Source organism: Jatropha curcas, chromosome 6 (assembly GCF_041381405.1).
Source record: "Jatropha curcas cultivar XTBG-Jc1 chromosome 6, XTBG_Jcur_1.0, whole genome shotgun sequence".
NCBI classification, from domain to species: Eukaryota; Viridiplantae; Streptophyta; class Magnoliopsida; order Malpighiales; family Euphorbiaceae; genus Jatropha; species Jatropha curcas.
In genome coordinates this window covers 3,745,218-3,759,235 of record NC_143156.1, presented here as the reverse complement: position 1 = coordinate 3,759,235, position 14,018 = coordinate 3,745,218, and the positions used below count along the sequence as shown (strand labels likewise).

Sequence of the window (14,018 nt, the reverse complement as noted above, 5' to 3'; positions counted from 1 at the left end):
CTCCGTTCCATTAAAATACTATAATTTAATTGTTTCTCATTTTATCAAACATAAATCAAATATATTAATTATTTTTTAACTTTACTTATATTTTTAATATTTTCAGTAAATAAAATTTAATTATTAAGATAATTGATAAATATATTATATATAATTTAAGTAATTTTAGTTATTATTTACAATTAAAGTTGTTTAATGATTACTTCAATTTTCATGTATATGTGTAAGCAGCGGAGAGAGTAATGAGAAACAATGAATTAAATTTTAATATTTTTTATGTTTTAATAATACTTTAAAAGGTTTTAAAGAAAAAGAAAAAAAAGGAGGCAACACAGATTACATAGTTTTGAGAATTATAAATTTATATAATTCATAATTCATTGAAAGCCACTGAAGCAGAGAACGCAAACAGCAAACTAGAATGGAAGTGGAGGACAATCAAACCCAAACCCGGGAGGAAGAAATGGATGATACTAACGGAGATAATCTCGAAAACCCTAACAGCCCTTCCTCCTCCGATTCCGACGCCGAATCGGATGACGACACCTACCTGAATCAAGAGCTTAAAACATTAGAAGCCGAGCTCTCCACTAACCCGTCAAACTACGACTCTCATGTACAAGTAAGCAACTAGATAAATTATCCTCTAACTTGTACTGTTTTGCCGTTAGAATTTTAAAGTTCTTAAGTAATTTGTACTGTTTTTTTTATGTTGCTTTTTCAGTATATAAAGCTGTTGAGGAAAATGGGTGAGATAGAGAAGCTGAGACAAGCAAGGGAAGCTATGAGTGCCATATTTCCATTGACCCCTGCAATGTGGCAGGAATGGGCTAATGATGAAGCTTCTCTTTCCACTGGGTACTTATATATATGCATGTCTTTAATCCGTTCATGTTTAGATTTAGGTAGAGAAGTACAAATTAAGTGTTGTAGGTTTTATGCTTTTTAAGAAACTGAAAACTAGTAGAAAATTGAACATATAATACAACTTGTAATCACATGATGAATGTGATAGAGTGATATATGTAACTTATTCTGTGATTGCTTCTTTAGTTGTTTGAACGGATATTCTGATGTTTGTTTTATTGAATTTTTCAGAGGTGAGGAATTTTCTGCATTTGAGAAGCTTTATGAGCTAGGAGTGCTTGATTATCTGGTGGGTTTCAGTTGATTTGGAATTTAACTCCCTTGTGTTATTGGATTAATTAACTTAACTTTCAGAGTACAAGTTTTGTGCTGACCATGTAACATATATGGATTAAATTTCAAAGATTGTGATTGGTTGTTGAGGCAAGACACTGCAACAACAACTAACCCTTTATTCCCAAGCTAGTTGGGCATCTGTTTCTTCCAGTATTCTTGATTTTGCCTTAGCTCTTTCGAAAGACCTAGCATATCTAGATCTTTCTCAATCACTTCTTCCCATGACAGCAAGATAGATACGAGATTCTGATTGTTGGAACCTTAATAATAAGCATTTCACGAGGTAGAATGCTGAACCTTTAGTATTTTAGTCTGTGAAACATAGAACTTATGGATACTCTTCCTTTTCACATTGGTGACTGTATGGAATGATGTGAGGTGTTTATTGTAACATATGTAGTTTGGTAAGCATCTCACTGCCTGAAACTTGAAAGAAATTTTAGGAGGGTTCAATTGTATATATAGTATTTAACTGCATATTTTCTAAATTAATTGCTTTGAAAACAAAAATGTTAACTATCAATTGCATTTTTACAGTCTGTCCCTCTTTGGTGTGACTACTTGAATTATGTGCAAAAATGTGATGTGTCAGTGCGCGAACATTCTGCTGATGGGATTTCAAAGGCTAGAAATGTTTTTGAGCGTGCTCTTACTGCTGCTGGCTTGCATGTTGCTGAAGGCAATAAAATATGGGAAAGGTATAGGGAATTCGAGCAGGCTATTTTATATACCATTGATGAGACTGATACAAAGGTCAGAATTAACTGCTGTTTATTTCCCACTTCTGAATACTCTTGAGCTCATTCCTTTATTCTCTCTCTCTCTCTCTCTCTACTTGCATGTGCAAACACACATGCATATTTTTTTGTGTGCAATAACTAAGATTCTGTGTCTTGAGTTGCCAATTATGTGTTTAATCCTACTGGACTGTTTCCCGTGTTGCAATTTTTGGTTAGTTTATAACCTAGAGCAGTGCAGGATATTTTTAAGTGTGACAATATTCTTCTTAGAGCTGGGAAGTGTGGATTGTATACTCATGATAATACCTTAAGGTGTGACCAACTTATTCATGAAAGTTTGAAGGATTGGTAAAATAAAAATACTCTGATTGATTGAAGGGCAGGGACTTCAAGTCCTGATTGATAATTAGCAAATTTGACTTGCTATTAATGCTTTTTTTTTTTCCTTTTCTTTTTTCCTGAAGAGTGACCATATAAGCTGCCATATGACTGACTATAAATAGAGAACTTTTCTGTTTTATGTATAAGTTGGCTCTGCTTTGGTATGCTGTAATAAAATTCTCTATTTGTTCAATGGGAGAAAGAGAAATTGATGAACATTTGGGTTTACATCACAAACGCTTTGCACTCGCCCTCTTTACCTTGATGTTACTGTGTCAGACATATAGTGTTCTTTTATGAGGGAAAACATGTGAAATGAAATCTGCATGTCTATTAATGTATGCATTTGAGACTGGTAGCAGAGTTTGGGAAACTTATTTACATGCAAGAATTGACTGTAGGAACTACTTTGTTTTAGAAAATAAATGAAAATTGAAATGGCTTAGTGTCATGTATAAAAATGTTATTATTCATTCTGTCTTCAAGGAGGGTATTTAGTTGGTGTGTTAGAGTATAGCTGTTAGTTGTTCATCCTCCAAGAACTGCAACAAAGTATCAGATCAAAAAGGCAAACCATAATTGATTGGGACTATAAATATTTGTTGATCCATTGGCTCTCATTTAGGCATTTTGGTCAAAACTATTGATTTCATAAATATCAGGTTTGATCGATCTCCTACAATCTTATAATTGTAAAGTTCACCTTTTTTCACAAAACCCTATATCCAAATCGTAGTCTCTTTATTCACTGATGCAGTAAAATGTGAAGTTGGTTGATAGAAAGAGAAGCATTCATTCCAAATTGTCATACTCTTCCTAGCATGGGCATTGTTGCTTAGTTCAAGTGCCTGTATTTGACACAATCTGCAGTGTTCTGGTCATTGCAGTATATTGTTTCTTAAATTATTGAGGTTAAGCTTTTAACTCTCTTTTCCTGGATATATGTCTAAAATAAGTTGAGGAAGAGAAAAAAGGGAAGGGTATTCCTGAAATATTTGCTTCTAGCATTTTGTCGTTTTTTCTAAGTTGAAAATCTACTGTTGCATTACCTAAAACATTGGATAAATTGAAAAGTCAGTTCGTATAGCAGAGAGTGAAAGGGGGAATCTCAATGCACTATGGTCAGTCTATCTTGTTGTCTTCAATGCATCTTCTCATTGTTCTTATTAGTTCGTATTTGGGTTTTAATTCACAAGAAAGTTGCATTGTTATCTTAGACATTGTATTTCGTTGAGATTTACTTTCAAGAGTCTTTTTCTGTTTCAGGCAAAGGAATTACAAGTCCAGCGTATTCGGAGTATTTTCCACCGTCAATTGTCTGTCCCACTTTTTAACTTGAGGTCAACACTTCTTGCTTACAAAGCTTGGGAAGTGGAACAAGGGAATGTTCTAGATGCTGAATCAAGTGATGTTGATGGGATTTCTTCTCATGTTGCTTCAGCATACCAAAAGGCCATGGAAATGTATAATTCTCGTGCACAACATGAAGAGCAGATTTCTAAACAGAATATATCTGACACGGACAAATTTCAAAGTTTCATGGTAAATTGGACCCTACTATCATTTAGCAGAATCTTGTGATAAGTAATGTTATTTTAGGTATTTTGTCATTGTTTCTTTGTTATCATAACTTTTAAGTACATAGACAACATCTATTTTAATGGTCTATTCTCTTTCACGCTTTCTTCCCCTTTTGACTTTTTTCTTTTAGTACTGTTTGTTTTGCCTCTTTATCTTGCTGATCACAAATATCAAGCAAAATGATTATTTCTTATTTAAGTTTGGGCTAATGGTCCAAAAAAATAATAAACTAGCTTTGTTTTTTCATTATATCCACTTCTTTTTAGAACTATTAATAGTAGCTGTGGACCCTAATATTTTTAACAATTCTAGACAACTTTTACCTTTGATAATGTGGCATACATGATGGACATAATATATTAAGTTACTTAGGTAGCACACAAGTTGATGAAGATTTTTCTAAAAAATAACTTTCTTGGTACTTAATAATCTTATGAATTATGATGATAGTGGAGGTCTCAGCATGATAAATACGTAAAAGTTCAAACTTAAAATTGGCTGCCATGCCATCCGTAAGCATAAACCATAGAGAGAAGACTAATTTGGGCCACAATTGTTGCTGTTAGTTAGGCTTGTAGGCATTTTGAGAATTATAAAAGAGGTGGCCATAAATGAGAAACCAAGTATAGTTTTGGATTTTTTTGGTTATTAACGCTTAATTTTACTGTATATCCTCACCTGTCTTTTTGTTTAGCTAAAGTATTGATTGTAATCATTTCATGTCCCCTCCTTTTTTGTGTTCTCTTAATTTTCAAATTTTCTAAAACAGCTTTGGCCTTTGTCTGCTGCAGAACTACTTAAATTTTGAAAAGTCTGCAGGCGATCCAGCACGGGTTCAAGTTTTATATGAACGTGCTATCACTGAGTTTCCTATATCAAGTGATCTCTGGCTGGATTATACGCGATATTTGGACAGGACCTTGAAGGTTGTCTCTTTAATTTGGCACCCTCAAGTCGTTCTGCTTTTAAAGTCCTATTTCATAGGCCAATAAATTAGTTATCTTGATTATTTTCAGGTCGGAAATGTTGCTAGGGATGCTTACTTCAGGGCCACCAGAAATTGTCCCTGGGTTGGAGAACTTTGGGTTAGGTATTTGCTTGCTTTGGAACGTGGTCGGGCTTCTGAAACTGAGATATCAACTGTATGCTTCTGTTGTTACCCTTTCTTTCTATTATTTCCTTATGTGAATGAAGTTTGGCCTAATGATTTGATTACTAATTTTATTTCTATAATATGCCTGATGAGTAGGGTCCATTTCTAGTTTGTACAAACCCACAGCTTTTATGTGCACTGCACATATCCTGTATCCTGAATTTTAGCAAGGCATAAATAGCTCACAATTGTTTGTAGGTTTTACTGTGAAAAGCTATTAAAGGGAGAAATAAAATAATAATGATAGCAATTTTGGCTGTTTTTCTGGAATCATTTGTGCCTCACAAAGGGATGCTGTCTTGTTCTATTTTTAGTTTATAAAATTGATGGTTGTTTCTTTTAATGGACCTGATTACTGTAAAATCAAGCAATTGCGATATTTATGTTTTGTTCTACGCCTTCTTTAATTATATAGTCCACATTTTCCTTCAGGTCATTCAGTTACTTTCCTCCTCCTCGTTCCCCTTCTCTCTCTCTATACTCTCTTTCTATTTAGTTGAACATGTCCCCTTCTCTTCAGAGGCTGCTATGGTGATTAATCAATTGGTTGATTTTGTTCATTTATTTCAGGTCTTTGAAAAATCCCTGCAATGCACTTTTTCAACATTTGAGGAGGTAAAGCTTTTTTATTAACTACTATTCTTAGCTTGGGGTCAGTTTTCTTTGAAAGTTGTGTTCATTATCTTGCTTCTTTTGCATTAAATATCTTTGTTTTTAACTGGGCCCATTTGATTTCAGTACCTGGATTTGTTTCTCACTCGGATAGATGGCTTGAGGCGGAGAATTTTGTATGGTAGTGAAGTAGATGTTGTCTTGGATTATTCACTAATCAGGGAAACGTTTAAGGTTTGTGTCAGTGTGGTTTGCTTTGTAATGCATCTAGATCTATGCATCTAGTCTTAAAACCACAAAGGAGACATCGTTACCTCCAGATTTTTGTGTAAATAATTTACTCGATGTTAATAATTTTCATGTAGTTTGTGCATGTGATATAATTTGGGAAAGTAAACATGCCAATAAATTATTATATTCTAATTCTAACACCGTGCTATCTGATATCCAGCATGCATCAGATTACTTATCACCACAATTGAAGAATTCAGATGGCTTTCTGCATCTGTATTCTTATTGGGCCCATTTAGAGCTGAATTTGGGAAAAGATTTAGCGGCAGCCCGTGGAGTATGGGAGAGCTTGCTTAAAATCAGGTTTGGAATATCTTGTTTTTATCTATTTCCAATTGGAATTTTTCTTCTGCAAATTGACCTTTTTTTTTTATATTATCTTATTTACTTTTTGCTAGCGGTTCAATGTTGGAAGCCTGGCAAGGTTATATAGCAATGGAAATTGAACAAGGTCACATAAATGAAGCTCGGTCCATATATAAGAGATGCTACAGTAAAAGGCTAACTGGGACAGGCTCAGAGGTATCCTGTTGCTTCTTCCATCAGGCATCCCCTTTCATTTTGTGCTCTATTTTTAACCTTTTAGTTTGTTAATTGAAAGTTTTATTCTCTAAAAGAGCATTTGAATTATACTCTATATGCTTCAATGGTTCACTCTTTTTTAACCTTAGTCTCATAACTTATGAAGCCAAAAGTAGATATGAAAACGATACAATCACTTCACTTTTCTGTGTATTGCAATTCCAGAAGAATCCCAAGTTGAACAAACTTAAAAAAGTACCCTTAAATTGCTGGAAGCGAAGAAATATATAAATTCTCTTTATTTTAGAAATTGAAATTGAAATTGAAAAAATTTCTTGGAGACTTAAAACCTATTCTATTTGGAACTTGATTATAAATGAAGAGAACTATTGCCTGTACTGAGCAGCATAAATAAGATCCGCCACTCAACCAAAACTGAAATTCTGGTAAAAGCCACTTATTCTCCCCAGTGGTATTTGGGATTGGTAGCTTATGGATTTAAAATAATTTATGTAATGGAATGATAGATGTTTCGAATTTTCACTTGCTGGCTGAAGAAATTTTTATTGTCAAACAATCATGAAAACAGTTAGAATTTCTTTGCAGATGTATAGCTTCCTCAAGATTTGATAATAAAATCTTTTTGGCTCAAATAAATATGATTTTCATGTTCTCTGTTACCCTATTAATTGTTGTTTCCTTTTATATGGTGAAAAATCATGAAAATGGTTAGAATGCAATTCCTTTGCAATCTATAGCTTCCTTAAGATAGCTCGAATGAATTTGATTATCAAGTTCTCTCTTACCCTACTAATCGTTGTATCCTTTGCCTGGCATGGTATCCATAGTAGTCTTATTTCTGTTGGCCGTTAATATTTAGTTCTTGGGAGGTACTATTCAATTATCTACAAACTGCATTGTGAATTAGATGATACCTTCCTTCCTAATTAACAGAATCATTCAGGATGTATGCCATTCTTGGTTGCGCTTTGAGAGGGAATTTGGCACACTTGAAGACTTTGACCATGCTGTGCAAAAGGTACACTTTCCTTCCTATTGTCTATTTTGAGAAATTCCAGTTTATCTGTTTAGATACTTATTTGACACCTTGCAACAATTTTCTTTTTGGTTCTTATGATGCATTATAATTGTTAATGGAACTTGGATGTGTTAATACATGGATGTTTCTTAAAAGTTGATGTGAAAGAAGTTAGCATCAGTGTTGCTGTATTATATTCTTTAATGTTATGGGGTAGTCAGGATATACAATTAGAAACACAAAGAAACTTTGGTTTGTTGTAGCCTGGATAAGTGCCTCTTAGGTACATTTCTTTTGTGATTTCTAGAAAACAAAAGGAATTGTTATGGGCTATATTGATTAGTTTTCTGGAGACTGGAGTCCTGCTTTAGGCTTTTCATTTTATCCTCCTAGTGCGACATTGGAAGCCAGAGTTTGTTGGTAATATCTTCCACCTGCACTAGATTCAAGGAGTTTGGTTGGTTGAGGATGTCTTATTTTGGGGATCGAATGGCTGATGATAAATTCAAGGTTAAATTGTTTTAAGAATGCCAGTGGGATATTCAAATTTGATCCAATGAAGTTTTATGGCTCAATGGAGTTTCATAATTTTTTTTCGAGGAAAAATGCATTGGACCCTTGAACTTTTTGTGTTTTTTTCCAGTGAGTAGATATGTTCATAGGCTCATGAACTTGCTTGCCTAGCCCATGAAGAAGGCATCAGCATGGGTTTTGCCCTTTGGCTTGCCCTATCCAGCAATGCAGCAGATTAAGCTTAGAATTTAGAATTGCCAACCTAGAAAAGATTTAGGACTATATATTGTGTGTAATTTATCAAAATGGACCGCGATTGGTGAATGGACCAATGTTAGGCCCATTTTGGCCCACTCATGAACGCGTGTCTTATTGAATTATTAATTCACTAGATAAGATATACCTTGCCTGAATACAAGCAAGAAGCAAGACTGCAGTTGCAGAACTTTTCCTGAGAAAGAATTAAGATCCAATTTTGGATATATTCACTTCACAAGTACATAGCATGTATGTTCTATTAGCAAAATGACTGCTTTCCTACATACACAACCATCAAGAATGTACACCAAAGTGCTTGAGAAAATGTGATAATTGACCAACATTATACTTGTTGTAGTTAAATTAGTACACAGTACTTAAGGCTTTAATAGAATACATTTTCTCAATCGGAAGGTTCAATAGCAAAAACTCCAAGAGTTCAAGGGCTGTAATGTGTTTTGCCTGCAGAATTTTAAAAAGCTTGCATGGTTAAATGCCTTGTCTATGTGCGACTACCCTGGAATGCAATCGCAATTTTAAATGATCTTCATTTTTAATTATTATTTTTTTATTTTCTCTTTTTTGTTGGTTGCATTTTACTATAACCAAATATACACGGATAGCAACCCATCGTTTGGTGCTTTTAAGATCTTATTATTTATCTTTAAAAAAATAATTCAGAAGTGCTGCATTGAGTATGTTGATATAGTGTGGAATTTGAGGCTTTTTACTTGCACCATACAAGATTATGCTTTGATATAGTGACAAGTTTATGTACTTGTCACATTGTTTGGTAGTAGAGAATAAAGCTTCAATTGAATACGAGAAGTGAATAGATCCTCGTATCCGAGTAAATTTTTGGGAATATCATAGGCAGGTTGAATAACAGTTTATAGGATAGGAATTCATTGTCTTTCGTCTTTCTCAGGTTACACCCCGTCTAGAAGAGCTACGATTATACAGGATGCAGCAGGAATCAAAAGCATTCGTTGCATCAACAGATCAGAAAGAAAATACCATTAAGAAAAATGTCCGTGACAAGAGAAAAGGAGGTCCAGACTCTACTGATGAACAGTCTCCATTAAAACGGCAAAAACAAACAGCTCAAACGCAAAAGAAAGGGCATGAGAAGAATAAAGATCAAGCACAAAATCTAGCTGAAGTGACTGAAGCAGGACAAGTGAAAGCCACGGCTGAACAGACAGATAGCACGCATGACAAACGGCAGAAAGACTCTGATACTGGAAAATACAAAGTATACACAGACAGTTGCACTGCATTTATATCAAATCTTAATCTCAAGGCAAGTATACAACAATCCTTTGACTTCCGTACAGTATAGTAAAGAAAAGATGAACTTACTTTTTGCCTAAGTTCTGCACTTAGACAATCAGGCTTAAGAACTCATGATTCCAATATTAAACATTTTCAGGCAAATTCTGAAGATTTGCGGAAATTCTTCAGTGATGTTGGTGGGGTTGTTTCTATTCGAATACTGCATGATAAGAATACCGGAAAATCAAGGGTATCACTTTCTATCTCTTGCATACCTGATCATTCATACACTGTTATTTATACACTCTTTTTCAGTGTTTTTAAAACCGGACCAGACATTGAACCGGCGTGGTAACTGGGTCATGGTTGGACTGGGTCAACTCGGTTGAACCGGATTATTGACTTTTGAACCGGATTATTGACTTTTTTTGTTTCTTATTTATCAAAAACTAAAATAACAAGTACCAATTACAAATAATAAATATCACAATATAAATTAGAAATATGTCCAGTATAAGTTATAATTAAAAATCCCAAACATAAGTTAGAAATGAATATCCAACATAATTTATAATTAAAAATCCAAATATAAACTATAATTCAATATCAATATCCAATATAAGTAAACATCTAAATTTATAGCAATTTTACTCAAGATAAGCAACTGAGCAAGTGACTTTAATTATATATATATATATTAGAGATTACAAATAAATCTACTAACAGATTGCATATGTAGAAGTGTGCTTTTTTTTTTTTTTTTTGGCAATAAAGGGAAAAACACTAGACAAGCCTAGAATAGGCCACCCCTCGCAGATCATGGAAGCCACTCATTCAAACCAGCAGGCTGTTCGCTAAGCACATGGGTTCCCAGAGGCAGATTATGTGCATACTCAGCTAACGTAGAAGTGGGCTTTATCAGCTTAATAATCAAAACCAAAAGAGAAAATGGTACAAAATTAATTAAGAATAATGTATATTTTGAGAGAAATAGTCCTACTGTATATGAATTTATGCTAACGTTTTCGTTTTATTGATTTTTTATCAATTCAATTTTCCAACGTTTTTATTTTACTGACTCTGATCAATTTATGCTGAAGTCCAATAGTTCATAGCATAAGCTAATTCAAAATTCCACCTAGATATTTCTTCAAGCACGTTATGTGCATAGCAGAAATTAAACATAATATGGGTTATTCATTCAATCACCCAACTTTTATGGAAAAAAAAAAATACGTAAACCTTCTATAATCATATCCTTACTCAAAGAGTATTATCAGATTATGCTCATGTTCAATCAAATTCATAAACAATTGTTGTCTTCATTCTTCAATAAACAAATCAAATTCTACTATCAATGGAATGAAAACTCTGAAAACTCACCTTCAGTAGCCCAATTGAAGTCCCAATCTCTACTTTGTTTCTTCGATTTGTAGAGGAGATAGTGAGATCAGAGATATGAGGGAGAGATTTTAGGTTTGCAGTAGAGAAGAAAGGAAATGGAAATCAGAGTACTGATAGGTTTTAAGAAAAATGACGCTGTGCCTTAAAAACCCGGTTTGTACCGGTTTTGCCGATTCCCAGGTCTGTCCAGTTTTGTCCGGTCCGACCTGGTTTTTAGCCCATCCGATTTTTTGTGTATTCATGTGAGGAGTTGTTTAACCATTGCCCACATTATGTTGATTTTGTGAAGGGACTGGCATATGTGGACTTTTCGGATGATGAATGCCTTGCTGCAGCCATAGCAAAGAACAGGCAGATGTTACTTGGGAAGAAACTGAGCATTGCACGGTCAGATCCTAAAGGGAAAAAAGGTGGTCGGAATTTTTCAAAGCAACAAAGTAAGTTGAATGATTTATTTTATATCTTTTCCTTGCATTTTACTGTATGTATGTGCAGGAATGTGCACAAGCATGTGGGTTTGGGTGTGCAATTTTGTTAGATTTTGGAATTTGTTAATAAATGCTTTCAAATTTTTTTTGGAGTACATTTCTATATCTGATCATCTAGATGAAACCATGTTGCTATATTGTGAGAGAGATTTATATTTTAGGGTGGGGAAATTAAATTCAAAGGGTATAATTGGTGAAATTCTTTTAGTGTACAGATTCTTGGTCAGTAGAACAAAGTTCAGGTTCAGAAGATATTGATAACTATAGGGATCTCCATCACACATCTTAATTTGGATCTAGGGTTGCTTTCGCAATTTTTTCACTTTAACCCTTTATTGGCAAACTGGACGATGTTCTTATATCAGATACATGTAGCTTCATCCAATTAACATGGTATATTACTCAAGTTTAATAACATCGATTAGTTCTTCTCGTACTACTGGATTATGCACCAAAAAGGCACTCATCAATGTTATGCAAATGTACTTGCACTCTATGCATTCTATTATCATCTGTCTTGGGTATTTGCTGCATGCTTGCTTGCGTCTACAGTTTTTATCTTGCTTAGTGCTTCCTTTGCTTAACTAGCAACACATTCTACTGACCCAGGTGGAAACAATAGAGAATCTGCATCTAAAGTGTCAACTGAAGCTTCCAAGGAGACAACAGACAACCAAAAGTTCGCAGCTCGTAAGCAGGATGACAACATCCAGCTCAAAGGGAAGAACACATTTTTAGTGCCGCGAAATGTGAGGCCACTTGGTTTTACCGCAAACAAACCTAAACCTGTTGAAGAGGGAGATGAGAAGCCAAAGTCCAATGATGAGTTCAGAAAAATGTTTATTAAAGATTGAGATTTACCATCCTACAATGGCTACCAAATGGAGTGATGGCAGAATTGCTCCTTCAAATGTTTTGGTATTTACACATACATGACAAAAACGCACTTTAGGATGAAGAAATATGTTCCTACCTTGCTGCTTACTCGAGTAAACAGATTTCCTTACTGCAGAGCCAGTATTCTTATATAGAAGTGGTCATCTAGGAATATATTGCCTGGAGGATAGATTTTTCTTGTTATAAAATATGTTAGCTGTGCTTCATTTTCTTGGTCACATAGCATGCCATATTTTCATTTTCCTTTTTTTTTTTTTTTTTTCTCTATTTTTTTTTTCCATTTCCCTTTTATGAATGCATTTTGAAAAACAGTTTATGCGATATCGTTAATGCTGAATTTATCCTGCTTGATGTTACAAACTACTGTGATTGGTGCGATAGATTATGCTTGTGCTCTCTGGTTCAGTTCTTGCGCATTTGTGCAATGTGGTATTAGGTGTACTCGTGTTTAGGGTTCTTTTTGTTCAATCGATGGTGGTTGATTACACTCGTGGTTAATAGCTACTAAATAATAATCTGGAATCTAGATAAGCATTAAGGATTAAATATGCTTTTTTTTCTGTTTTTTTTTTAAGTGGTCGATGTCATTTTTCCTAAAGAGTTTTACAAATAAAAGAATTAGCCAGGTATTGATGATTTGTGTTGAAAATTGTAATATCGTTTCGGGCATTTGATGATTTCTATCTATTCGTTCAATAACAGGTATTTCAGGTATTATAATGTTATGTCAAGCCATTAATGAAATTTATTTTCAAGAAATTCTATCCCTTATCTGAAGTTCAAAGTTCTAAAGTTATTAGAAACCCATTTACTCAAAAGCTATTGAATAATAACTCTCTATAAAGTGCTTTTATTAGAGTTTAGGCCTATCCTTTTTCCTCTGATTTTTTTTTTCTCTTGCCGTAAAAATAATGTTGTTAGTACCTTAAATTGTTCTTAACTATGGTTTCTTCAAATATGACCAATAAAGTTACAGACATTAAAGCAAAAAAAAAGGAAAAAAAGAAAAAGGACAGGTGATGGTATTTTAGAATTTTGAAGGGTAAATATTATTAGGGAAATTTGCTACTACATTGCTATGTTATGTCAAAATTAATCGCTCGTTCTTTGTTTTTTAAAGGTATAATACTTGGTCCTTAATATTTGGTTTCCTCGATTATTTAGTTCTGCTGTCACTTTTTTGAATTAGGGTTAAGTGTCAAATCTGCAGTTGCGAACTATTAGGCAATCAAACCAAAAATAGTGATAATAGCTTCAAGAACACCATACTGTACTTATCTTTTCAGCACTGAGAAAGAGAAAGAGAAAGAGAACCTAATCTAATCTAACCTAAACCGAGGAGCACAGTTTCATACAGCCTCAGCTACTTGTTTATTTCTAGCCCTTTTTCCAGTTAAACACAAGCATAGCCTCGTCTTTTTTTTTTTTCTTTTAGATTAAAAATGGGTGTTTGATCGTATTACTATTTCAACTGTTGTCAAGGAAAAAAAAAAATACATTGTTGAAAATATTATACTTTTAGTCAAAAAAATTCTCTCTTTCTTTCTTTAACTATTTTTTTTTATTTATTTTGATTTTTCACAAGTATCTCCATAATCTTCTTGGAGTGAAACTAATAGATTTGTTGTTCTGCTTCTCCATTAGTGTTTCTTTCTACGAAT

At 33.8% G+C, this 14,018-nt stretch overlaps 1 protein-coding gene across 1 annotated transcript; it reads left to right on the top strand.

Moving 5' to 3' along the window:
- Positions 1-340: 340 nt before the first annotated feature.
- On the top strand, positions 341-12,575 carry EMB140 (EMBRYO DEFECTIVE 140). The gene is made up of 16 exons (XM_012213740.4): positions 341-622; positions 725-858; positions 1,099-1,156; positions 1,741-1,956; positions 3,591-3,866; positions 4,697-4,831; positions 4,922-5,047; positions 5,629-5,673; positions 5,797-5,904; positions 6,122-6,264; positions 6,360-6,483; positions 7,448-7,522; positions 9,222-9,596; positions 9,726-9,818; positions 11,262-11,409; positions 12,070-12,575. Exons 1-16 carry the CDS (start codon positions 422-424, stop codon positions 12,312-12,314), a joined length of 2,502 nt encoding a protein of 833 aa, XP_012069130.1. The 5' UTR covers positions 341-421; the 3' UTR covers positions 12,315-12,575.
- The last annotated feature ends 1,443 nt before the right edge of the window (positions 12,576-14,018 follow it).